Below are 27965 nucleotides of genomic sequence, written 5' to 3'. Positions count from 1 at the left end.
CTAAGGATATTCAGAAACTATTTTGAAAATTTATACTCCAATAAGCTAGACAAATTTCTAGAGACAAATGAGCTACCCAAATTAAACCAGAAGGACATAGAAAACAGATCAATTTCTAGTAATGAAAGTGAAATAGCCTTCAAAAGGCTTCCAACAAAGAAAAGCTCATAACTGCATGAATTATTAGCTGAGTTCTACCAGACCTTTAAAGAAAAACTAATACCGATCCTTCTCAAATTATTCCATGAAACAGAAAAGGAGGGAACCCTCCCAAACTCATTATATGAAGCTACCAAAACCAGAAAAAGATACATGAAGAAAAGAAAACTTTATGCCAATATACTTGGTAAAAATAGATACAAAAATTCTTAATAAAATATTTGCAAACTGCATACAAAACATATCAAAAAAATACTGCACTACTACTATGGGATTCATCCCAGGAATGCAAGAAAAAAACCTGCTCTAGTAAACTTCTAGGACTCATAAATGAATTCAACAAAGTAGCAGGGTAGAAAATCAACACCCATAAATCAATCATGTTCCTATATTCCAATGATAAGCCTACTGAAAACGAAATTAGGAAAACTATATTCTAACAAAAGAGGGAAAGGGCCTCTACAATGAAAACTATATAATACTAAAGAAAGTAATTGAAGAAGACCTTAGAAGATGGAAAGACCTCCCACAAAAGTAAAGGAACAGTGAGTAGGAGAAGGAGGGTAAGGGAAAGACTGGGGACTGAATTAGAACAAATTATATTTCATGGTTTTATAATTATGTCATAGTATTGTGTGTGTGTATAGTCATATATAACTAAAAAGAATCAATTAAAACAATAGAAACACAACTTACAAAACTCCATAGAGTACAGCAAAAGTGACACTCAAAAGGAAGTTTATAGCTCTATGTGTCTACATTTTTTAAAAGGAGCTCTCAAATAAATGACCTAATGATGTATCTCAAGGTCTTAGAAAAACAATAACAAATCAAATCCAAAATCATTAGTAGGAGAAAAAGATAAAGATTTGAGTACAAATAAATAGAGAAGAACAATACAAAGGATCACCAGAATTAAGAATTGGTTCTTTGAAAAGATAGCAAAATTGACAAAACTTAGCTAAACAAACCAAAAGAAAGAGAAGATCCAAATTAATAAAAGTGTAGAAAAAAATAGGAATATTTAAAAAGTTACCACTAAATCCAGGGGGCCATTAGGCAATATTTTGTAAAATCATATGCCAATATTAGAATATATAGAAAAAATAGGCAAATTCTCAATACAAATGACCTACAAAAATTGAACCAAGCAGATCTTAAAAATAAAAAGTATATAAGTCAATAAGATTGAAACTGCAATTAAAAAATCTACATGCATAGTAGCATATTATTCATTTAATTATTTGTTTTTATGTGGTGCTGAGGATCAAACCCAGTGCCTCACTTGTGCCAGGTGAATGCTCTACCACTGAGCCACAACTCCAGCCCTAATATTGTTCAGTCATTAAGAAGGATATCATCATTTATAGAAAAATGAATGGAATTGGAGCACATCATGTTTAGTGAAAAAAGCCAGGAGCAGAAATACAAGTATCACATGTTTTCTTTTTCTTCCTTCCTTCCTTTTTTATTTTTTTGAAATTAAAAATAAAACAACCTGGAAATAGAAGGGACTATAAGGTGGACCAGGTGAAGTGGGGAAATAAAGAGGACAAGAGAGGGTAGAAGGGATGGTGGATATGACAAAAACATGATATATACATGTATGGAAAGTCACAGTGAAATCCATTAATTTCGATGACTAATATTCATTAATAATTATTAATTATTTCAGTCATATATTATAAACTCATGTCAGTAAGTTTGATAATTTGGAAAAAATGAACAAATTTTTAGAAAATCAAAATATACCAAAGCTAACATAAGGCCAAATGATAAAATTCATGTGAGTTTATTAAAGAACTATAATTCAAAACTCTTAAACCCTCCCACATATTCCAGTCCCAAATAGTTTTACTGGTAATTTCTCAAATATTTGTTGAAGAACTAATTCTAAATTAGGCATTTCAGAGACCAAAGGAAAACAACATTTCACACCTAATTTGTGAAGCCAGTTTTACTTTGATATTAAATCCTAATGAAGACACTGTAAAGAAGGAAAATTGCATAAGATTTCTCTTCAAAAACCATGTCAGCAATAGAAAATAAAGACTCAGATGAAAAAAATAAGAAAACTTATTGTAAGTTGAATTTCCTTATTTTAAAAAATGGTGAAAGTTTCTTAGAGAAAAGAATGTTGATCAGAAACTCATATCCATATAAAGAAAGGATAAATAAATAAATAAAAATAAACATTTTCACTTTTCTTTTTTTTCAAAATTTTTTTATTGGTTGTTCAAAACATTACAAAGCTCGATGATCTAGCACATAGCAGTTTTTGTTTGAAAATAAGAATATGAGCAATGTATTGGAAAGTCATTTGTTTATGAATGAGTTTTATTATAAGGTAATTGCACTTCATGTGAAATCAAATCATGGTTTTTGAAAATGAACTTGCATTTGCTGTAAAAGTACATTGTGAACTCTACAGAAACCAACACTTATATAGTATAAAATGAAGTATAATTGATAGTTTAAGAGAGAAAAAAAATTATTTAAAAAATCCAAAAAACAGAGGAGGGTAAGAGAGGGAAGGAAGGAGGGAAGAAGAAAAGGAAAGATGGGAAGGAAAGAAAGAATTTGACATAACTTTCCTATGTACATATATGAATACACCACAATGAATCTCAACAAATATACATGACCAAGACTGGGATCCTAATTAGAATAAGATATAATTAATGTTTGTAAAAATATACCATAATAGACTCTCCTGTCATGTATAACTATAAAGAACAATTTTTTTAAAAAAAGAAATCAATACCACACATTTAGGTATTAATCCAGTTATAACAAAAATCACTTTAAGTATCTATAGTTTAAATACATCAGTTAAAAAATAGACATATTGCTGGACACAGTGTCACATTCCTGTAATCCCAGAGGCTCAGGAGGCTGAGGCAGGAGGATCACGAGTTGAAAGCCAGCCTCTGCAAGTTAGTGAGACCCTAAGCAACTCAGTGAGACCCTATCTCTAAATAAAATATTAAAAATGGCTGGGGGTGTGGCTCAGTGGTAAAGCACCCCTGGGTTCAATCTTTGGTGCAAAAACAAACAAACAAAACAGTAAACTTCAGACAGGATTAAAAAAAAAACAAGATCCATATATATATATAGTTTGCTGGAAAACTACTTTTAATATAGACACAGACAAATTAAAGGTAAAGGAATGAGAATATATACCATGCTAACATTAATCAGATAAGCTGACTTCAGAACAAAGACAATTTACTAAGATAGCAAGAGGCATTAAGTAATGTTGAAAGAATCAGTTCTCCAAGAATATATAGTGATCAATAGAAGGCTTTCATACAGAATATTTGATTACCAAATGACCTTCCAGTTCTAATATATAGAGATTTGACAATCTAGACACTTTGTTATCACTTATTTTGAATAAAAAGCTAATTATGTTAGTATCTTATTCATTAATTTTTTAAATGGCTAATTTTCTCTCATTCTCTCTTATACACACACACACACACACACACACACACACACACACACATACACACATACACACACACACTCCTCTCACATCTCTATGTTAGGGATACCTCACAAAGTTTTTGAAATCTTTTTATTTCTATAGAGAATGATCCAGAACTCTTGAGAGATGCTTTTAAAGAACCTTTATCGAAGAGTGAACTCAAGACACTAACTGTGAATCTCCCTGGTATGAAAAGGCTTTTCAGGTCTAATATTTCTCATTTCTTATCATTTTTGGAGTATGGTTAACTTTGTGTCCACAATAACAACACTATCTGTATGTTACATAACATGGGCAAAAGTCCTCACAACTACCCTCCCATAATTATTTATACTATGTTACGTACTAGAAATAGATAATTAGCTATATATATCATTACTCTTAGAATTCATCCATTTAGCAAGAACTTTAGAAAAGTCAAATGAGCTTAGCATATTATTGGTTCAAATATATCCAGTGCTATTTCAATTGATTAGATGGAAAGTTCTCTTTCTAATGTAGATAAAAAAGTTCTTCAGTCTGCAAAAATAAAACAGCTGACTTTTACCTGAGGTTAAAAAAACAATATAACAGTTACAATTTTATTATTAACTGGAAATGTGGTCTTATTCACTAAACTTGTTAAACCTCAGTATCCTGAAGCTTATTTGATTGCCAAACGACCTTCCAGTTCTAATATTTAGAGATTTGACAGTCTAGACACTTTGTTATCACTTATTTTGAATAAAAAGCTAATTATGTTAGTATATTATTCATTAATTTTTTAAATGGGTAATTTTCTCTCATATTCTCATTCTCTCTCTCTCTCTCTTACACACACACACACACACACACACACACACACACACACACACACCGCTCACATCTCTATGTTACGAATACCTCACAAAGTTTTTTGAAATCTTTTTATTTCTATAGAGAATGATCCAGAACTCTTGAGAGATGCTTTTAAAGAACCTTTATTGAAGAGTGAACTCAAGACACTAACTGTGAATCTCCCTGGTATGAAAAGGCTTTTCAGGTCTAATATTTCTCATTTATTTCTTATCATTTTTGGAGTATGGTTAACTTTGTGTCCACAATAACAACACTATCTGTATGTTACATAACATGGGCAAAAGTCCTCACAACTACCCTCCCATAATTATTTATACTATGTTACTTACTAGAAATAAATAATAAGCTATATATATCATTACTCTTAGAATTCATCCATTTAGCAAGAACTTTAGAAAAGTCAAATGAGCTTAGCATATTATTGGTTCAAATATATCCAGTGCTATTCCAATTGATTAGATGGAAAGTTCTCTTTCTAATGTAGATTTAAAAAGTTCTTCAGTCTGCAAAAATAAAACAGTTGACTTTTAACTGAGGTTAAAAAAAGAATATAACAGTTACAATTTTATTATTAACTGGATATGTGGTCTTATTCACTAAACTTGTTAAACTTTAGTATCCTGAAGCTTATTTGATTGCTAAACGACCTTCCAGTTTTAATATTTAGAGATTTGACAATCTAGACACTTTGTTATCACTTATTTTGAATTAAAAAGCTAATTATGTTAGTATATTATTCATTAATTTTTTAAATGGCTAATTTTCTCTCATATTCTCATTCTCTCACTCTCATACACACACACACACACACACACACACACACACACACACACACACCCCTCACATCTCTATGTTACGAATACATCACAAAGTTTTTTGAAATCTTTTTATTTCTATAGAGAATGATCCAGAACTCTTGAGAGATGCTTTTAAAGAACCTTTATTGAAGAGTGAACTCAAGACACTAGCTGTGAATCTCCCTGGTATGAAAAGGCTTTCAGGTCTAATATTTCTCATTTATTTCTTATCATTTTTGAAGTATGGTTAACTTTGTGTCCACAATAACAACACTATTTGTATGTTACATAACATGGGCAAAAGTCCTCACAACTACCCTCCCATAATTATTTATACTATGTTACTTACTAGAAATAGATAATTAGCTATATATCATTACTCTTAGAATTCATCCATTTAGCAAGCACTTTAGAAAAGTCAAATGAGCTTAGCATATTATTGGTTCAAATATATCCAATGCTATTCCAATTGATTAGATGGAAAGTCTCTTTCTAATGTAGATATAAAAAAAGTTCTTCAGTCTGCAAAAATAAAACAGTTGACTTTTACCTGAGGTTAAAAAAAGAATATAAGAGTTACAATTTTATTATTAACTGGATATGTGGTCTTAGTTATTCACTAAACTTGTTAAACCTCAGTATCCTGAAGCTTATTTGATTGCCAAACGACCTTCCAGTTCTAATGTTTAGAGATTTGACATATCATGGTAAGTACATCCATTGTTTAAAAAGGCTAATGATTTTAGACTCACACACATATGCATAGACACACACACACATACACACACATCTTTACCTCTATGTTTTAGGAATACCTTACAAAGTATTTTGAAATCTTTTTATTTCTATAAGACTGATCCAGAACACTTGAAAGATAATTTTAAATAACATTTATTGAAGAATGAATCCAAGACACACACACACACACCTCACATCTCTATGTTAGGAATACCTCACAAAGTTTTTTGAAATCTTTTTATTTCTATAGAGAATGATCCAGAACTCTTGAAAGATGATTTTAAACAACCTTTATTGAAGAGTGAGCTCAAGACATTAGCAGTGAATCTCCCCGGTATGAAAAGGTTTCTCAGGTCTAATATTTCTTGTTTTATATCATGAAAAAATTCACTAGAGAGCACAAGTACATTTAAACTGTTATAATAAAGAATTAGCAGACTTGTTAGGAGCACTATAGAAAGCAAAAAAAATGAGCAGAAGCTGAAGCTTTGAAAAATATTTAATGATAAATACAAATCTACATATCCAAGATCACTAAAATCTAAGTAGAATAATACAAAGAAATCCCTTACTACTAGATTCATCATAGTAAAAATGTTGAAACACAAAGAAAAATATTAAAAGCAGCAATGCATACTGTAAAAGGGAACACCAGAGTATTAGTGTTCTCCAGAGAAACAGAATCAATAAGATATACGCATAAGAGCTATAACTGTATAGAAAATTCACTGGTTAAGGAATTATTTGACTTCAAGATGTGCATCAGGTTTGCCTTTCTCTGGATACAGTCTTGGTGAAGTTAGCATAACTAAGCCTCAATATAATGTCTTATGTAATTTCTAGAATCCTTTCCATTCTAAGGTTTTGTTATTTTCTAATTTAGGCATTTCATTTCAGAGAAGATTCTTCCTCTATAAATAAAATTATTGAGTTAGCACTCCCAACACACACACATGCACATGCACATGCACATACTATATAAATGTATATAAATGGCTATCATACAGCATTTTGATGTATATGTATTTCTACAGGAATTGATAAAGACAGATTGACCCATGCAGTCGAAAGAGGCAAAAGAAAGAGTGAATTCAAGATACAAGTGAAGAGTTCTCTTGGTAATAACAAGAATTTTTATAAACTTAATTTTTCTTGTTAATTTGTAATGCCAGAATTTATTTATTGTGGCTTCAGTATTGTGGGACAAGTACCTATAAATTTCTGATTTCTGCCTGTTTAGATTGCACTGGTATATATCTAGGCTGCCATGACCATAGTACAAATTTTAACATTCATAGTTTTCACCAATTCTTCAAAGCAAGACTTTCACTCGATGGCATCAGGGTCAGGACACATTTCCAACTTCTCTTGCTTGCTGCATCAGTCTTTTCTAATTAAAAATATATATATTAATTAGGAGCTGGGGTTGTGACTCAGCGGTACAGTGCTCCCCTAGCATGGGTGAGGCATTGGTTTCGATCATCAGCACCACATAAAAATAAATAAATAAAAATAAAGTTATTGTGTCCACCTAAAACTAAAAAGTTATTTTAAAAATGTCAGTTAGACATTTTTAAAATAACTAGACACACATATATTCATATATTAGTATGAATATACTAGACACATGTATATTCATATATTAGTATTTGTGTGGGCTCTCTCGTCCAGCAAAGAAGTCCACAGAACAGGGTAGAGGAGAGTGTGGCTGAGGAGTCGCTAATCAAGACTTCCAGAGACCAAGCAGGAAGCAGGTCTGATTTTATTGCACAGGTATCATTTGTATATACTCAAGCAGTAGCTAAGCAGATTACAGGCAGCGACCAATGCAATTTCTGCTAACTGTCCTTGCATCTACCAATTGAGGAGTGGGCGTTGAAGCAAGCGCAGCGACTACAACACGTGACCTCATGCCCATGGCTCTGCCTACTGGGTAAGTGGCCTGCCGCTCATGTGCCTAGCATGAGGGGAGTGGCCTGCCACTCAGACACCCTTAACTATGCCATATATGCAGTACTCCATGTGCTTGTCCCTACAAGTATTTACTTTAGAACATTGTTTTTTAATCTGTTTGCTTTTTTAGAAACTGATACACAACCGTTGACTGACATAAGAGGAAAACATCTAATAATAAAGGATGAAATGAACACAAAACCAAAAAGTCACCTTGGTAAGAACAATAAATTTAAAAATTTACTTATGATTTCTTTATTTTCTCTGATGACAACAGTACTACTGTTTCTTATTATTATATAAGAAAAGTCTTCATGAATGCCCTCCTACCAAAAAAAAAACCCTAGTAATACAAAGAAGACCAGTAGAGTAGAGGAAAGGGAAATCCCTCCCTTGTGTTTATGTAAGGGGAGGGAGAAGGGAAGGGAGAAGAGGAAAAGGAGAAATACAGAGGATTGGATTGGAGTAAATTATATTCCATGCTTGCATCGTTATGTCAAAACGAACCCTAACATTATGTATAATTCTAATGCACTAATAAAGTAAATAAATAAATAAATTTTAAGGAAAACTCAGAAACTAAAAAGAAAAAAAGCATCAGAAACTAAAGAAACTGGAAGACACACAGTGGGATGGTATATTCAAAGTATTACAGGACAAAAAACATCAACCATGATTTTACATCCAGGCCAAAAAAAAATGTGATTCAAACAAATAAAAATTTATTTATTTGGAAAATTCAAAATAAATAAAAATTTAGAGAATTTGTTACAATCAGCCACTTTTTAAGAAATAGTTAAGAAAGTTCTTCAGACTAAAAGCAAGTGTCCTCACACATTTTTTAAAATCCATAAATTCAAGAGCATTAGTAAAGTAATTCTGTTATACAAAAGACTGTACAAATATGTCCTTTGTTCTCTTTCTTCTTTTACTTGATTTTAAAAGTAATTATATAGTACAATATGCACATACTTGTATCATTGAGTCTATATTTTATAGACATAATGAATTTGACAATAACAACACAAACAAGATGTATGGGAGCAATGATGTGCTGAAGAAAATTAAAGGAGACATTAACTCAAATCCACAGGAAAGTATTTTTTAAAATACTAGAAACTATAAGAAGCTAGTGGGGCACAGAGGAGCACAGAAACAATAATGGAGAGAATTTCTGCAGGCTTGCAAAGTCTCAATATGTGAACAAAGGGAATCCAGGTTTTTCTTATAAACCACTCCATGTAAAATGTCCCTCTCTCAATGCTGATCAGTGAGGGAATGAGATTATTTAGGAGAAGGAAGCGTTGGAGAATGAGATTGGCTCATACAGAGATGTGTGCGATACTGTGATGTTTGCTCAGCACGTCTTTGTTTGTGTGTGTATTTATTTATTTATTTATTTTTATGTGGTGCTGAGGATCAAACTCAGGGTCTTGCATGTGCTAGGCGAGCGCTCTACCACTGAGCCACAATCCCAGCCCAAGAACCTTTTGATTGACCAGTCACTATAGGATATCCATTAGGCTGTCAAGAGAGAAGCATTTGATTTACACTGGGGAGTGGCCTGGACAAGAATCTCACAGTTGCTTCACTCCTTTGTTCAACTCCACCCATCCACAGACAAATTAGGATCCAAGGCTGTTGTGTTCTGACTCCAGACACTCTGAGCCATCATAGGAAATGCAGAAATAGCTTTGGCAGAGACCCACATTCCTGACCCACAGGGCAAGTGATTAGGAACCACCAGAGGCCTTGAACCCTTTCACCAGAGTTTTCAGATTGGCAGCTTGCATTAATTGTGTTTAACTAGGTGATGGGTGCCCAATATTGCCCTCTAGAAGGAAAGAGAAAGGGACAGAAATGTGCACCTCAGTAAGATGTGAGATGTAGAGGAGCTTATCTTGATAACAATCCCAGATGAGCCCCCAGCTGATACCTGTCTTGGAGATCAAGAATGGGTCCTCGTTCCCCTGGTATTGAAGATTAATCACCAAAGAAATGCTGAGGCAATCATAGAAAGCAAATTTTATTTAAGAAAGGGACAGAGACAGACTTCTCTGGAGAGAAGTGGGGCCCAGAGCTAGGTGCCTGTGGGTCTCACACACATCCCACACGGGCGAGGGAAGGGTTCCCATTAAAGGGATGGACTGGCTATGAAATAAAAGCTAAGAAAATAGTACTACAAAATAAACACAAGAGGCCAGAAATTAAGTTTTCAGAGCAGGAGCAGTGACTGGCCAAACCAACCAGAGGAGTGCAGAGCCTGTGCATGCTTTATCAGAATATATCAAAAAGATTTGATAAAAACTTCTTTGTTGCAAAAACAGGATAGAAATGGGGGTAGGTAGGCTGTTTGGTTCTTAAAAGGTAACTCCCATTTCTGTTGTTGTGAAGAACCTGTGTCAGAGCTGAATAAGAATTCACACTTACAGGGCAGTCTCAAAGTGTCAGGGTTGCTTCTGGGAGAAGACTTTCTTACCCAATGGCTTCCATGCTGATTTGATTCAGGCACATTTCATGGATGGATCCCCGCACATCCCCCTTCTTTATTCTTTAAATGCAAATGATGAGCTTTTATTTCAAGTTCCTGGATCCTTGTTCTGTGGGTATGACAATCTATTATTATGATACCAAAAAAATTAGTAGCAAACATATCATTCCATAATATACTTGTAGAATGTTTCAGCAAATTTCTAGGATTAAAACCATTCAATTCATGAAGTATTTGGTCAGCTAAAGATGCAGGGTACATAAGATCAGTTTTTCTTTTCCAAATATCTTGGATGTGACAATGTAACTGTATAAGATCCAGGGTATTATTGTTGCTATGCCAACATAAAATACTTTTTTGTGTTTTATCTTAAAATATTTGGTAGGTTATGATCACTGAACTGTTTTTAGCTATACACTATATACCTGACACAATAACAGGTGTTTTTCTCTAACTCACATCTGTTGATACATACATGCAAATGGTACCTCCATTTTTCTTTAATTTTTAGGATCAATACCTTCTATTACTTTTGGATTCAGTGTTGTTCAATAAGTGGATTCTTGTTACTTTTGAATAACCATGTTAGATTCAGCAATAAAATATTCTCATTTAAGTCCTGAAAATTTAAAATATCATACATATTAAGAATCACAGTGCTAATTAGTTGATGTTTATTTTTAATAATTTAGGGCAATAATAAAAATGATGTTGATAAAACTTAAGAGATGTAAATTTTTTAAAGGAAACATTTGAAAGGATATTACAATTCAAATATAAAAATGAATATTTTTGTTTAAAATAAAAAGATATTCAGATAAAGGCCAAAATTACTATTAAGGAACATAGAGGAAAAATTATAAAATCCTTTATAGGAATTTGAGTAATAAACAAGTGGTCACTCTTTAAAATGAGAAATAAGAAATTACAAATACAGGAACAAAGGCTAATATAAGGAATTTGGTAGTAGTTCGTAAGTAGTTATCATGCCATCATGTGACTTTTTAAATTTTTAATTTTAGGTATGAGTTTATCTAAAGGCAAAAATATATTCACACAAGAAGATAGTTTTGTCAAGCATACTGCACCACGTAAATTCTCAACAAAATCATCCATGGACAATCAAGGTATAAGACAGTAGTATATAATCATATAAAATAAGAATCTAATCACTTAGAATAGTTTTCATAGAATTCTTACTATTTTACTCTTGGCATATTTAAAAATTTCAGAAAATACATAAAGACTGTCCTAGCTCAAGCTGCTATAAACTAAAGACCTTAAACTGAGTGGTTTATAAACAATAGCAATTTATTTCTCACAGTTCTGGAAGCTGGAAAACATTTGGCCAACATACTGACAGAAGTTGTTACTGGTGAGTATTCACCTTCTGGTGCCTCTTTCTGTGTCCTCACATGGTAAAAGGGGCAAAGTGGAAGGGGACTTCTTTAAGGAGAATACTGAGCCTTCGTGACATAGTCACTTGCCAAAGACTCTACAACCTATACTATCACAAGGTGATTAGGACTCAACATACTTGAGCAAGAGAGATACAAATTAATATAAAATATACTTATAGAGTTTCCTTTTCTACCTTGTCTCATTCCTCCTTTCTAAGATTTTTATCATTTGTAGTCATAACTATATATAATGATGTTCTGTGCAAGTATTGTTCAAAAGTTTTTATTGTGGCTTCTGTTTTTTCTTTCCCTTTTACTGTTGAATTCTCCACATCCTATTCTCTCCCATCACCTACATTACTTTGCGTCAAAGATATTTTGTAAAAAAAAAAAAAGAAAGAAAGAAAGAAGAAGAAAAGAAAAAAGTTTACACCTATATACACACTAAAAACTTTTGGGTAGAAATCCCCAAATTAAATGCTTTTTCTTCATCTGTGTTATCTAACATTTGTTTTTATGACATTTTAGCAATACTTTATTTATTTATTTATTTATTTATTTATTTATTATTAATTGCTCATGACAGTACAATGATCTTGACATATCATACATTTTAATCAAATGGGGTATAATTTCTTATTTTTCCAAGTGTACAGGTTGCAGAATCACATTGGTTATACAGCCGTGTTTATACATACAGCAACACTAGTGTCTATTTTATTCTGCTGCTCTTCCTGTCCCCACTTCCCCTTCCCTCCCCTCCCATCATCACCTCTCTCTACCCAATCTAATGTGATACACTTTTTTTTTCTTTTTCTCATCACAACATCATACATGTATTCTGAATAACAATGAGGGTCTCTTTCCATCTTCTGTGCAATTCCCCTTCTCCCTCCCATCCCCTCCTACCTCTCTTCCCTATTTAGTGGTAATCTTCTTCTCATGCTCTTCCTCTCTACCCCATTTAGAGTCACCCCCCCTTATATCAAAGAAGACATTCGGCATTTATTTTTTAGGGATTGGCTAACTTCACTTTAGCATAATCTGCTGTAATGCCATCCATTTCCCTGCAAATGCCATGATCTTGTTATTTTTAGTGCTGCATAATGTTCCATTGTGTATGAATGCCACATTTTTTTTATCCATTCATCTATTGAAGGGCATCTAGGTTCGGTCCACAGTCTATCTATTGTGAATTGTACATTTTAGCAATACTTTAAGAACATATTTTAATCTACAGTTAACTAGTGAGATTAATTCATTTGGGATAGTCTTCTGTACCATCTATATCCAAAATTACATTCAATCTGTAATGTCAGGATGTATTAAAATATCATCACACAAATTAATTTTGCATGGGCATTTTCAGAAAAATAATATAGAGAATAAACTTATATTGAATAACATGGAATCATCACTCTAACATGCTTTAAGATTTTTATTTGTAGTGATTTACAAATTTTCTCCAGCTTTCACCCTTATTTGACAAATGTGAATAGCTAGCTTAAGCCATAGGTTCTGAAACAAATTATGTTAACAATAATTTATTCACTCAGTGGACTTCAGTTACAATGTCTTGTGAATCTCCTTACCCCTTGGCTTCCAAATGGAAGTTTTCTACAATTACATGTTGCTTTTATAATAAATAGAATTTATGAAATATAACTAGCATTGGTTGATTGTTGAGGTTGGTTCAATGACTTATGCACAAAATTTGTTCTCTAAAACCATCTTTCCAAAAGTATTATTTTAAATGTAGACTACAGATAAAATACAGAGATGAATATTTGGTCCAAAGTGAAATGTGGTTGTGGTATAAGTCAAAATTAAGGAAGATGCTATCACAGGACACAGAACAAAGACAAGAAAGAGAAAAATGATGAAAGACTTTATAGAAATAGTTATAAGTAGCTACTCAATACAATATAAGAAAAGTTATAAATACAGAAATAAGAGTTTGGGAAATAGTGTGTGAAAAGTAAGAATATTCATGAAATTTTTATTTTAAACTTTTATCTTAGGTGTGAGTTTACAGAAAAACAAAGATACATTCAAACAACATCAAGAAGATATTCAAACTAAGAACATTATACCAAATAAATTTCCAAAAAAATCCAGCAATTTATCATCCTTTCAGAATAAAGGTAAAAGATTACATATAAAAATATTTTTAAAGTATCTAATTACCTAGAATAGTTTTGAACTGTTTTTTAATTTACTTTTTTATCTTACATTTTTATTCAACAATCTCTTAGGGAAATCTTTGTATGTTTGAAGATGAGATAATGTATGTTTTTGGCATCCTTTTCAAGTATGAGGTAACTGTATTTTTGTGAGTTTGTATCTTCTATTTCGTTTGTCTTTTTGCCTGCTTTGGTGCAAATGCAATGCTGTTTTTGTTACTGTAGCTCTGTAGTATAATTTAAGTCTGGGATTGTGATGCCTCCTGATTCACTTTTTTTGCCAAGGATTGTTTTACCTATTCTGGGTCTCTTAGTTTTCCAGATGAATTTCATGACTGCTTTTTTTTTTATTTCTATAAAGAACATCATTAGAATTATTTTTTACATTATTAGAATTTTGATGAATATTGCATTGAATCCGTATAGCACTTTTGGTAGTATGGGCATTTTGATAAAATAGAGGAAGACCTTAGAAATTGAAGAAATTTCTATTTAGGCCTATGGCCCATTTTTAATTGAGTTATTTTTTGATATTGAGTTTTGTGAGTTTCTTATATATTATGGATATTAGCCCCTTGTCAGAATCATAGTTTGTAAATATTTTCACCCATTCTCTTGACTGTCTCTTAACTCTGAAGACTTCTTTCTTTGCTATGCAGAGATTTTTAGTTTGATGTAATTCTGTTTGTCTATTTTTGCTTTGATTGCTTTTGGGGGATTTCTTCCCTTGCAAAGAAAAAAATATTTGCCATTTCCAATGTCCTGAAGCATTTCCCTTATGATTTTTTTCCAAGTATTTTCCTAGTTTCTAGTCTTACATTTAAGTTCTTGATCCATTCTACATTGAATTTTATAACTTGTGAGACATAGGAATCTAATTTCATTCTTTTGTATATGGATATCCAATTTTCCCAGCACCATTTATTGAAGAGACTGTCCAGTCTACAGTGTATATTCTTATCACTTTTGTCCAAAAAATCAGTTGACTATAGATGTGCAGAGTTATTTATGGGCACTCAATTCTGTTCCATTGGTCTGGGTGGTTTTGTGATAATGCCATAATGTTTTAGTCCATTGTGGAAGTCAAATTGTGTGAAATAGAGAAATGAATATTTGGTCCAAAGTGAAATGCGGTTGTGGTAAAAGTCAAAATTAAGGAAGATGCTATCACAGGATACAGAACAAAGACCAGAAAGAGAAAAATGATGAAATACTTTATAGAAATAGTAATAAGGGCTATTTCTACTCAATAAAATATAAGAAAAGTTATAAATACAGAAATGAAGAGTTTGAACCAACTTGGTTCTTTTTGATCAAGCTTACTTTGGCTACTTAGGGTCTTTGTACTTCTATATTAATTTTGGAATTGTCTTTTTCTAGTCCTGTTAAGAATATCATTGGTATTTTTATAGGAATTGCATTAAACCTATAGATTGCTTTGAGTAATATATACATTTTAAAATATTAATTCTTCCCATCCATAAACATGAGAGGTCTTTCCCTTTTTTTAATGTCCTCATCAGTTTCTTTCATCAGAGTTTTATAATTTTTTTATAGAGGTCTTTTACTTTCTTGTTTAGATTCATTTCTCTGTATTTTAAGTTTTTGTAGGTCTTGAGAATAATTTTTTCTGTTATAAGTTTTTCCTCAGCACTTCTTGTTATTTTATATTAAAATGCTACTGATTTATTTATGTTGATTTTGTATTCTACAAATTTGCTGAGCTCTCTTATCAATTCTAATAGTCTTTTAGTGCAGTCTTTACATTTTCCCACATAGAGAATCATATCATCTGCAAACAGGTATAATTTGAATTCCATATTTTCTATTTGCATACTATTTATTTATTTTTCTTGCCTAATTGTACTGGCTAAGGTTTCTATACTATATTGAATAAGAGTGGTGAAAGTGAGCATCCTTGTTTCAGACTTTAAAGAAAACATTTTCATCTTTTCCTCATTTGGTATAATGTTAGCTGCAGCTTTATTGTGCACAATTTGTATTACATTAAAGTATGCTCCTCTGTACCTAATTTTTCCAGAAGTTTCATTATTTTGTCAATATCATAGAATATTGAATTTTATTGAAAGCTTTGTTTATCTATTTAGATAAGCATATGACTTTGTCCTTCATTTTGTGGTGTAATATATTATATTCAAAGATTTGCAGCTGTTGAATCACCCTCGCACTCCTGGAATGAATCTAATCTGATTATAGTAAATTATCTTTTTGATATGCTGTTGGATTTGATTTGTTAATATTCTATGCATCATTTTTGCATCTATGTTCATTAAAGGTATTACTTTATAGTTTTCTTTTGTTGTTATTATGTCCCTGTCTTGTTTTGATATCACAGTAATGCTGACTCTTAAGAGTGAGCTTCTAAGAATTCCTTCCCTTTCATGTTTTTAATAGTTTGAGGAGAATTAGTATTAGTTCTTCCTTAAAATTTTGATAGAATTTAGCAGTGAAGTCATCTGTTCCCAGATTTTTCTTTTTGGGGAAACATTTTAGTACAGTTTCAATCTTACTATTTGTTATTGGTCTGTTCAGTGTTCTATGTCTTCATGGTTCAATTTCAGTATCTTTTATGTGTCTAGAAATTTATCCATTTCTAAGTTTTCCAATTTTTGTTATGTAGAGTTACTTGTAATAATTTTTAATGATCTTTCGTATTTCTATGTTATTAGTTGCAATATCTCATTTATCATTTCTATTTTTATTTATTTGAGCCTTTTTTTCCCTTAGTCTAGCTAAAGGTTTGTTGATTTTATTGACCTTTTCAAAAAACCAGATATGTTGAGCCATGTCTATAATCCCAGCAGCTGGGGAGGCCAACACAGAAGGACCACAAGTTCAAAGCCAGACTCAGCAACTTAGTGAGGCCCTAGGTAGCAAGACCTATATAGTCCACCACAGACAGCACAGCAGATGGATGGTTAACCAATGCAGGTTATGAGTCGAACTTAAAAAATTAATTAGAAATTATATAAATAAGACAAAGATTCATTTTTTAGTGAAAAGCCAGGGCATTGTGGGTACTAGCTCTGGTGGAGACTGGATCTGAAAACAAAATGGAGTCTGTACAGTAATTTATATAGATACACCAAAGGGATTCAGTGTGAAGAAATTCTTTAGGAAAACAGGATGAAGATGGCAAAAACAGCTTGTTTAGGGTTTAGTGGTAGCCATTTCCTGTAACTCTGGGGAGCTAGGATCTGGGGAGCTCCATAACAACCACAGAATTTCCCCTATCAACAGGAATCATCTTGCACATGGGCACTCCCCAGGTGCTCTTGTGCTGCAAGCTTCCCAAAAGCAGCTTTTCAACATCCAAGGTTTCAATAGTTCAAAGCAATGATTTATCAACTGCCTATGGCAACCCTGTCTCTAAATATAAAAAGGATCAGGAATGAAGCTCAGTGGTTAATCACCCCTGGTTTTGTGACCAAAGTTCAGTCCCTGTCCCCAGTGTCAATTAATGCCAATTTAATGAAGACACAGTTTTTGACCAAAAGAAAAAAAAAGGTTTATTGCTTTGCTAGCAAAGGAGAAACACAGGGGACTCCCCCCAATCACAAGGGACACAGCGGGGGTTTAAAGCCTTAGAGCAATGAGGGCTATATTCAGAAGGTGAAGGGACCACTGTTACAGTTTCAATCCCTGATATTGGTCTTTTGTGTTATCTTTTTGCCTTTATTTCATCTGTTTCTGCTCTGATCTTTTAGTATTTATTTCTTTCTACTAATTTTAAGTTAATTTGCTCTTGCTTTTCTAGGTCCTTGATATGTATCAGTAGATTGTATTTGAAATCTGTTTTTATCTAGTTTCCCTTTTGTATTTTGTTTAGTATTCATGTTTGTAGAGTTTCTGAAGTTAATTTTGTTATTTATTTCTAGTTTATTCCTTTTTAGTAAGAAAAGATATGAGTTCAATTTTTAAAGAAATTTATTGAGATTTTTTTCATGCTCTAATATGTGGCCCATTCTAGAGAATGTTCCATGTACTGATGAAAAGAATGTATACTCTGTAGCTGTTCAATAAAGTGTTGTGTAACAGTCCATATTATTTATAGTTTAGTTTAACTCTGATATTTCTTTGTTGATTTTCTTTTTTCTTTTTCTTTTTTTTTTTTTTTGGTACTAGACATTGAACCCAAAGGTGCTTCACAACTGAGCCCTATTCTATAGTCCTTTTTTGATATTTTATTTTGAAACAGAGTCACTAAGTTGCAGAGGACCTTGCTAAGTTGCTGAGTCTGGTCTCTTGTGATCCTCCTACCTCAGCCTCCTGAGATGCTGGGCTTACAGGTGCATGTCACTGTGCCTGGCTCTTTATTGATATTTTTGTCTGGATGATCTGTCTATTGATGAAAGTGGGGTGTTGGACAATATGATTGAGGCTTTCATATATATTTGAAAAATATATACATATATTTTATCATAATATATTATAAATAATATGTATTATTTTATGTTATTTAAAATATTCTTTTAATTTTGAGAGTGTCTTGCTAAATTGACAAAACTGGCCTCCAACTTGTGATCCTCCTGCCTCAGACTCTCAAGTCACTGAAATTATAGGCCACTGTACCAAGATCAACTATATTTTTTATTTATATATAACAGCGAAATGCATTGCAATTCTTATTACACATATAGAGCACAATTTTTCATATCTCCGTTTGTATACAAAGTATATTCACACCAATTTGTGTCTTCACACATGTACTTTGGATAATAATGATCACCAATTAGTGCTGGTCTTCAATGAAAGAACTTCCCTCAGCCTAACTGGAAGCTACTTGGCCAGTAAAACATATGGTTTGTAAAGTCCCAGTTCCATTAATATAAAACAGTATAAAATGGTGGTTTTAGAGAGAAGAGAAACTTCATTTAACAGTGAGTCAAGGATAGGCTCTTAAGTATGCACCTTCACAAGAAAAGCAGGGCAAATCAAAGGCAAATAAACAGACAATGATCTTCATTTTTTTCATCATTTGATAGCATAATTTTCTCAATAAAGAAAATATGCGACCAAAAACAAATGAATCAGGATATTGAAGGACACCAAAATAAAATACAGACTTGGACAAATGTAACTGATTATATTACAAATATATGCCATTCAATACTTAAATGGGGTTTAAAAAAAAGCTGTCCTAATTAACTGGAAAACAGTTTTTTTAAGTGGAGGCTAAAGATAGAAACAAGCATACATAAACATTGTACTCTAGTTGGCAAATGTGTTTCTCAGAGAGGTACATATTAACAATTTTATAAAAACTTCACTGAGTTATAATTTGCATGCCACAAATTCCACCCATTTCAAGTGTATGTGTCCATGGTTTTAGTAATCCTTGGACTGCAATCATCACCTTAATTCAGTTTTAGAACATTTCCATCATTTTAATAAATCCCTCAAAATAGTTCACAATAGATAGTTTCCATTCTTGGTCCCAGATAACCACGAATCAACTTTTATATCTCTGTATTTGCTTTCTAGATATCCCATATAAATATAATATACAATGTAAGGTGTTTTGTGAGTCTTATTATTTTGTTGTTCTAATTAGTTACACATGACAGTAGAATACATTTTGACACATCATACATAAATGAAGTATAACTTCCCATTCTTCTGGTTGTACGTACTGTAGGATTACACTGGTCATGTAGTAATATATACACATAGAGTAATAATGTCAAATTCACTCTACTATCTTTCCTACCCTCACATTCCTTCCCTCCCTTCACTCTCCTCTGCCTAACCCAGAGTACCTCTAGTCTTCCTTAGCTGCAGTCCTGATTATGAATTAGCATCTGCATATCAGAGAAAATATTTGACCTTTGGTTTTGGGGGACTTGCTTATTAGCATGATATTCTCCAGCTCCATCAATTTACCAGAAAATGTTGCAATGTTGTATTTTATTCCTTTTTATTGATGACAAGTATTTTGTACATATTTTTATCTATCAACAAGTTGATAAATATTTGAATTGATTTCACTTTTTGACTTTACTGATTCTGCTTTGAATATTCACATGTAGGTTTTTGTGGCAACATGTTTTCATTGCAAACTTATGTTAATTATTTTTTAAAATGACGAAGTGTTCAAAGTGGCTCTACCATTTTACATTTCCACAGCCAGCTATGATGTTTTCTATTTCTCCATATCCTTGCCACCAACATTTACGTGTGTGTCTGTGTGTGAGTGTGTGTGTGTATGTATGTTTCCTTTTGGTGGATACTGCATATCTAAACCATAACAATTCACACACCTCACATTTCATCCATTAAAAATTTTAAATTCTATGGCTTTTAGAATATTCACAGAATTATGCATTCACTACCATAACGGTTTTAGAACATGCTTATTACCTGAGGAAGAAACCTCTGAACTCCTTAGCTATAATTCTCCAATTTCCTTATACTCTGAGCCCTAGGCAACCACTAATCTACTTTTGTTAGATATCACATAAATGGAATCTTAGACTATGTGGTCTTTGTTACTGGCTTTTTTTCTACTTACCTCTTATCTCAAAAAAAAAAAATGCTTCCAAAAGTATGTCTTTATTATTTTAATTGAATTAATAATTCAAAAAGTTATTTTTAGTTATTTTAAGTTCATTTTTATTGACAACTAACATACTATGTATTTAAAACAATTACAAATGTGATAAATGTTATACCTAACCTATTTTCTAAATTTTTAGAAGAAGGCCCTTCAGATCTTTTCTCCTATGTAACTGAATCTTTAAAAATATCCACGGCTGGTTTAGGCACTACTAAACCCATTCCATTTCCTTCTCTGAATCAACCACCTTCAGATAATTTTTAATATTTTTGTGTCAGTATGGTATTTCTTTAATGAAATCTTTAATGTATAGAAATAATAAAGTTGTATTTGTTGTAACCATATAACAGTTTAGCAAAACATAAATTCCTCTAAATTGTTCATCTAGTAGATGATGTTAATAGATTATTGTTAGTAGATAACTAACATTCCTTTCATTTCTCTTCATTTTCCTTAATAACTAAATCAGAATTCCACTTATTTTCTCAACTTTCTTGCTCACTATTGTGGTTTCTGTAGATGACTAAGATAAATTCCTTACACTTACATATCCCTGTTTTGTCCAGTCCCAGAAGGGTTACTATAGAAAAACTCAACATGAGGATAGGTAGGAAGAAAGATAGAGTTCTCTCTTTATTGCCATCTCCTCAACTGTCTAATTCTACTAATACATACAAAAAATTTGCAGATCCCATTTCTTAGTCACTCCTGAGACATTATACAATTCACACTCTGGTACATTTCTTACAGATATTGAATTTAAGCATTTTTTAATGTTGGCTTTTCTTCAATACATATGTGCTCCAATGCCTAAAAATACATAAGTACATACATGTGCTGTGCTCCATCCATAGGGTTATAAGTAAAAGAAAAATCAATAGGAAATGGAGAAGATTGACTAAGATATTATTTTTATTCCATTTGTTTTAACTACTCGCAAATTAAAAGGAGGGAGAAAGTTCTTAACCATAGAAGATATTTGTGCCTGCTTCTAGGAAAGGAGAAATGAACACATCAAAAGGAACAAAATCTGGGCTGGGGATATAGCTCAGTTGGTAGAGTGCTTGTGTCGCATCCAAAAAGCCCTGTGTTCAATCCCCAGCATCAAAAAAGAAAAAAGATAAAGAAAAAGAAAAAAAAAGAAAAGAAAGAAAGAAAGGAAGGAAGGAAGGAAGGAAGGAAGGAAGGAAGGAAGGAAGGAAGGAAGGAAGGAAGGAAGGAAAAGAAAAAGTCCACTTTCTGCCTCAGAAGAAAAAATAGTTAGAAATTATGTGTGATAGCAAAGGACATTTTAAAACAATCAACAAAATCCTCAGTTTCAGTAGATATAAAAATGTATAAAGATAGGTTAAGACTGAAAAAGAAATTTTGTAGGTTAGATTCCAAGCATTTCACAACTTCTCAAGCTGGGATCAATGATCTTTCAATGTATTTTTGACAAATATAATTGATTTGGGGCTCACTTGTTGCTTCATATAATCTACAATTATACTTTCCTTTGATGTTGCTCACAGTTTTACTTATAATTCAATTTTCCACATCTAAGTCAAATTCTTTTCTAGAAGTATTAATATAAGCAATAATATTGCCTAAAGAAATGGCAAAGAGGAGAGGAAAGAAAACTAAAAAATAGTCTGAGTGATCCAATAATCATTATTTACATTTTTACTCCATTATTAGAGAGAAATAATAATGGTCTTTTGTAGGATGAAGGAAATGATGATAGCATAAACTTTTTATTTTCTATCCAAAAATGAAGGCTTTAGATCTAAAAAATAATGGGAGCTATACATTTTTCAAACAAATATTTGACTTAATGAATGAAAGAATTTCATGTACATTTTTGTGGAAAAAATACATTGTGGTAAGTTTTTCCCACTTACTTTGAGAAAGTACTACCTAAATGAACCACATTCTTCAAATAAAGATATTGAAATTATTTTAATTACTATATTTTTTCATTAACAATGTTCAAAATATGTATCTTTACATTTCTTAGAATCTCTTCCTTCATTCTTTTTTTAAATTTAGTTTTCATTCTAATTTGTTATATAGGAGAGCAGAATGTATTACAATGTATTACAATTCATATTACACATATAGAACACTATTTTTCAAATCTCTGGTTGTATACAAAGTATTCACACCATTCCTGTGTTTATACATGTACTTAGGATAATGATATCCATCTCATTCCACCATCTTTTTACCCCCATGTCCCCTTCCTTCACCTTCTACCCCTTTTTCCTATCTAGAATTTGTGTAATCCTCCAATGGTCCCCCTCCCAACCCCACTATGAATCAGCCTCCTCAATCAGAGAAAACATTCAGCATTTGTTTGTTTGTTTGTTTGTTGTGATTGGCTTACTTCAGTTAGCATTATATTCTCCAACTCCATCCATTTACCTGCAAAGAAAAAAATATATATATATATATAAATGTGATATATTATATCACATTTTCTTTATCCATTTATCTACTGAAGGGCATCTAGGTTGGTTCCACAGTTTAGCCATTATGATTTATACTAATATAAACAATTATGTGACTGTGTCCCTCTAGTATAGACCAAGGAGTATGTCAAATGGTGGTTTCATTCCCAACTTTCCAAGGAATCTCACTACTGCTTTCCATATTGGCTGCACCAATTGGCAGTCCCACCAGCAATGTATGAGTATGCCTTTCCCCCCCACATTCTCACCACACTTATTGTTGTTTGTGTTCTTAAAGCTGACTGGAGTGAGATGAAATCTTAGAGTGGTTTTGTTTGCATTTCTCTAATTGCTAGAGATTTGAACATTTTTTCATATATTTTTGATTGATTGTATATCATCTTCTGAGAAGTATCTGTTCAGTTCCTTGGCCCATTTATTGATTGGGCTTTTTTTTTTTTTTTGGTGGTTAGCCTTTTGAGTTCTTTACATACCCTTGAGATTAGTGCTCTATCAAATGTGTGAGTGGTAAATTTTTGCTCAAAAGATGTAGGCTCTCTATTCAACTCATTGAATGTTTTCTTTGCTGAGAAGAAGCTTTTTTAGTTTGAATCCATCCCATTTATTGTTTTTTTTTAAATTCTTGCACTATAGGAATCTTATTAAGGAATTTGGGGCCTACTCCTATATGATGGAGATTTAGGCTTACTTTTTCTTATAGGTGCAGGGTTTCTGGTTTAATGCCTAGGTTCTTGATCAACTTTGAGTTGAGTTTTGTGCAGGGTGAGAGATAGGAGTTTAATTCCATTTTATTGCATGTGGGTTTCCAGTTTTCCCAGAACCGTTTATTGAAGAGGATATGTTTTCTCCAATATATGTTTTTGGCAACTCTGTCTAATATAAGATAACTGTATTTATATGGGTTAGTCTCTGTGTCCTCTATTCTGTACCATTGGTCTACCAGTCTATTTTGATGCTATGCCATTTTTGTTACTATTGCTCCTTAGTATAGTTTAAGGTCTGGTATAGTGATGCCACCTGCTTCACTCTTCTTGCTAAGGATTGCTTTAGCTGTTCTGGTCTCTTATTTTTCAACATGAATTTCAAGACTGCTTCTTCTATTTCTATAAGGAATGTCAATCGGATTTTGATTGAAATTGCATTAAATAGTCCTTTTGGAAGTATGGTCATTTTGACATATTAATTCTGTCTATCCAAGAACAAGGTAGATCTTTCCATCTTCTAAGGTCTTCTTTGATTTCTTTCTTTAGCGTCTATACTTTTTGTTGTAGAGATCTTTCACCCTTTTAGTTATTTTGATTCCCAAGTATCTAATTTTTTTGAGGATATTGTAAATTGGGTAGTTTTCCTCATTTTCTTTTCAGAGGATTTGGCACTGGTATATAGAAATGCCTTTGATTTATGGGTGTTGATTTTGTATCTCACTACTTTGATGAATTCATTTACTAATTCTAGAAGTTTTCTGGTGAAATTTTGGGACTTCTAGGTATAGAATTATATTGTCAGAAAATACTGCTAATTTGAGCTCTTCTTTTACTATCCATATTTCTTTAATTTCTTTCATTCGTCTAATTGCTCTGGCCAGTGTTTCAAGAACTATGTTAATAGAAGTGGTGAAAGAGGGCATACCTGATTCATTCCAGTTTTTAGAGGGAATGTTTTCAATTTTTCTCCATTTAGAATGATGTTGGCCTGAGTCTTGGCATAGATAGCTTTTATGATGTTGAGATATGTTCCTGTTATCTCTAGTTTTTCTAGTGTTTTGAACATAAGGGTGCTGTATTTTGTCAAATGCTTCTTCTGCATCTATTGAGATGATCATATGATTCTTATCTTTAAGTCTATTGATGTTATGAATTACATTTATTGATTTCTGTATGATGAACCAACCTTGCATCTCTGATATAAATCCCACTTTATCATGGTACATGATTTTTTGATATGTTTTTGTATTCAATTTGCCAGACTTTTATTGAGAATTTTTGCATCTATGTTCATTAGAGATATTGGTCTGAAGTTTTCTTTCTTTGATATATCTTTGCCTGGTTTTGGTATCAGGGTGATATTGGCCTCATAGAATGAGTTTGGAGGTGCTCCCTCTTTTTCTATTTCCTGAAATAAATTTGAAGACTATAGGTATTAGTTCTTCTTTAAAGGTCTTGTAGAACTCAGCTGTGTATCCATCTGGACTTGGGCTTCTGATGGTGTCTTCTATTTCATTGCTTGAAAATTATCTGTTTAAATTGTGCATATCATCCTGATTCAATTTGGGCAAATAATATGACTCTAGAAATTTGTCAATGGCTTTGATATTTTATATTTCATTGGAATACAAGTTTTCAAAATAATATCTAATTATATTCTGTATTTCTGTGGTGTCTGTTATGATATTTCCTTTTTTATTATATGGGTTAGTAATTTGAGTTTTCTTCTCTCTCTTTGTTATCATGGCTAAAAATTGTCAATTTTATTTTATTTTCCAAAAAACCAATTTTGTGTTTTCTCATTTTTTTTAGTTGTTTCTTTTGTTTCAATTTCATTGATTTCAGCTCTGGTATTAATTTTTTTCTATCTTCTACTGCTTTTGGTATTGATTTATTCTTCTTTTTCTAGAGCTTTGAGATGTAATGTTAGGTCATTTATTTGACTTTTTCTTCTTTTAAGGAATGAACTGCATGCAATGAAGTTTCCTCTTAGTATTGCCTTCATAGTGTCCAGAAATTTTGATGTTTTATCAGTGTTCTCTTTCACCTCTAAGAATTTTTTAGTCTCCTCCTTGATGTCTTTTGCAACTCATTTTTCATTCAGTCGAATTGTATTTAGTCTCCAGGTATTGGAGTAACTTTTATTTTTAATTTTATCATTGGTTTCTAATTTCATTCCATTATGAAATGATAGAACACAGGGTTGTATCTCTACTTTTTTGTATTTGTTAAGAGTTGCTTTGTGGCATAATATATTATCTATTTTAGAGAAAGATCCATGAGCTGCTGAGAAGAAAATTTATTCACTTGTTGAAGGATGAAATATATATAATCAGTGAAGTTGAAGTTATTGATTGTATTACTGAGTTATATAGTTTCTTTGTTTAGCTTTTGTTTGGAGGATCTATCCAGTAATGAAAGAGGTGTGTTAAATAAAGTCACCCAGAATTATTGGATTGTGGATAACTTTACTCTTGAACTTGAGAAGAGTTTGCTTGATGAATGTAGATGGTAAATTGTTTGAGGAAATATATTTATAATTGTTATGTCTTTTTGGTGTATTGTTCCCTTGAACAGTGTGAAATGTCTTTCTTTATCCTTTTAACTTTAGCTTAAAGTCTACTTTATTTGATATGAGGATGGAAACCCCTGCTTGTTTCCATAGTCCCTGTAAGTGGTATTTTTCCAAACATTTCACCTTCAGACTGTAGCTGTCTTTTCCTATAAGAAGAGTCTCTTGGAAGCAGCATATTGTTGCCCCTTTTTTATTTATTTTTTATCAAATCAACTAGCCTATGTCTTTTGATTGGTGAATTTAGGCCATTAACATTCAGGGTTTTTATTGAGACATAATTTATATTCCCAGTTATTTTTGTTTATTTTTGTTATTTAACTTGACTTGGTTTCTCCTTTGATTAGTTTTTCCTTTAGTGTAATGCCTCCCTCTGCTGATTTTTATTGTTTTTTTTTATTTCCTCTTGATAGAATATTTTGCCAAGATTGTTCTGTAGTGCAGGTTTTCTAGCTGTAAATTCTTTTACCTTTTGTTTATCATGTAAGATTTTTGTTTCATCATCAAATCTAAAGCTTAGTTTTGGTGGATGTAAGATTCTTGTTTGGCATTCTTTTTCTTTCAAAGCTTGATATATGTTGTTCCAGGATCATCTAGCTTACAGGGTCTGGATTGAAAAATCTGCACAATACCTAACTGATTTCCCCCTATATGTAATCTGATTCCTTTTTCTTGTGGCTTTTAATATTTTTTCCTTATTCTATATGTTAGGTATTTTCATTATAATGTGCATTGGCGTGGATCTGTTGTAATTTTGTACATTTGGCATACTGTAAGCCTTTTGATTTTGTTTTCCAATTTGTCCTTCATGTTTGGAAATTTTTCTGATATTATTTCATTGAATAGATTGTTTATCCCTTTGGTTTGGAACTCCATGCCTCCCTCTATCCCAATAACTCTAAAATTTGGTATTTTATGCTATCCCATATTTTTTAATATTCTGCTCATGGTTTCTTACCATTTTCACTGTGTGATCTATATTCTTTTCAAAATTATATATTTTGTCTTCATTGTCTAAGGTCCTGTCTTCCAAGTGATCTAATCTGTTAGTGATATTTTAATTGAATGTTTAATTTGGTTTATTATTTCTTTAATTTCGAGAATTAATGTTTGGTTTTTCTTTAGGACCTCTATCTTCCTGTTGAAGAAATCTTTTGCTTTCTGTATTTGCTTATATAGCCCTCTGTTGAAATGATATTTTGCTGCCTTTAGTTGATCATCCTTTAATTCACAGAACATTATGAACTCCTTCTCTGTAATTTCTTCTGCTGTGCTGGCCATGTATTCTAATACTGTGGTATCTTGGTTTGTTTGAGGTACTTTCTTCCCTTGTCCTTTCATGTTGCTTGTGTGTCTTCTCTTCTAGCACTGTGGATCCAAGGTGTTGCCCTTTTTATCCTATAATGCCCCTGTAGGGTTCCAATATCTCTCCTTTGAGGGGTAGAACAATGTTAACAGATCCCAATATGAACGATATACCACCTAAAAGCAAATAGTTGTTAATTGATGTTTACAGTTTGGTCACAATCTATAGAAATGTTGTATTCAATTATTATCTACAATATAATCAGTAGCCTTGTAAAAGTGCACAGTTTCTGATGGTGGACAAAG

At 32.1% G+C, this 27965-nt stretch overlaps 1 protein-coding gene across 3 annotated transcripts in view; it reads left to right on the top strand.

Moving 5' to 3' along the window:
• Ccdc7 (coiled-coil domain containing 7) overlaps positions 1–27965 on the top strand; it is a 233702-nt gene that overhangs the window by 172724 nt on the left and 33013 nt on the right. For 2 of the 3 annotated variants that reach the window (XM_078023431.1, XM_078023429.1), the window contains 9 exons: positions 3752–3835; positions 4568–4651; positions 5386–5469; positions 6272–6355; positions 7056–7139; positions 8105–8191; positions 11488–11592; positions 11790–11840; positions 13887–14009. In XM_078023431.1, coding sequence (XP_077879557.1) covers positions 3752–3835; positions 4568–4651; positions 5386–5469; positions 6272–6355; positions 7056–7139; positions 8105–8191; positions 11488–11592; positions 11790–11840; positions 13887–14009 — 786 coding nt within the window. Of the gene's footprint in view, positions 1–3751; positions 3836–4567; positions 4652–5385; positions 5470–6271; positions 6356–7055; positions 7140–7887; positions 7955–8104; positions 8192–11487; positions 11593–11789; positions 11841–13886; positions 14010–27965 lie in introns of those variants that run through there. The other variant, XM_078023430.1, reaches the window with a different exon arrangement.

Source organism: Ictidomys tridecemlineatus, chromosome 10, assembly GCF_052094955.1.
Source record: "Ictidomys tridecemlineatus isolate mIctTri1 chromosome 10, mIctTri1.hap1, whole genome shotgun sequence".
In the NCBI taxonomy this organism is placed as follows: Eukaryota; Metazoa; Chordata; class Mammalia; order Rodentia; family Sciuridae; genus Ictidomys; species Ictidomys tridecemlineatus.
The sequence above is the reverse complement of the archived record's forward strand: the minus strand, read 5'-3'. Positions and strand labels throughout refer to the sequence as shown.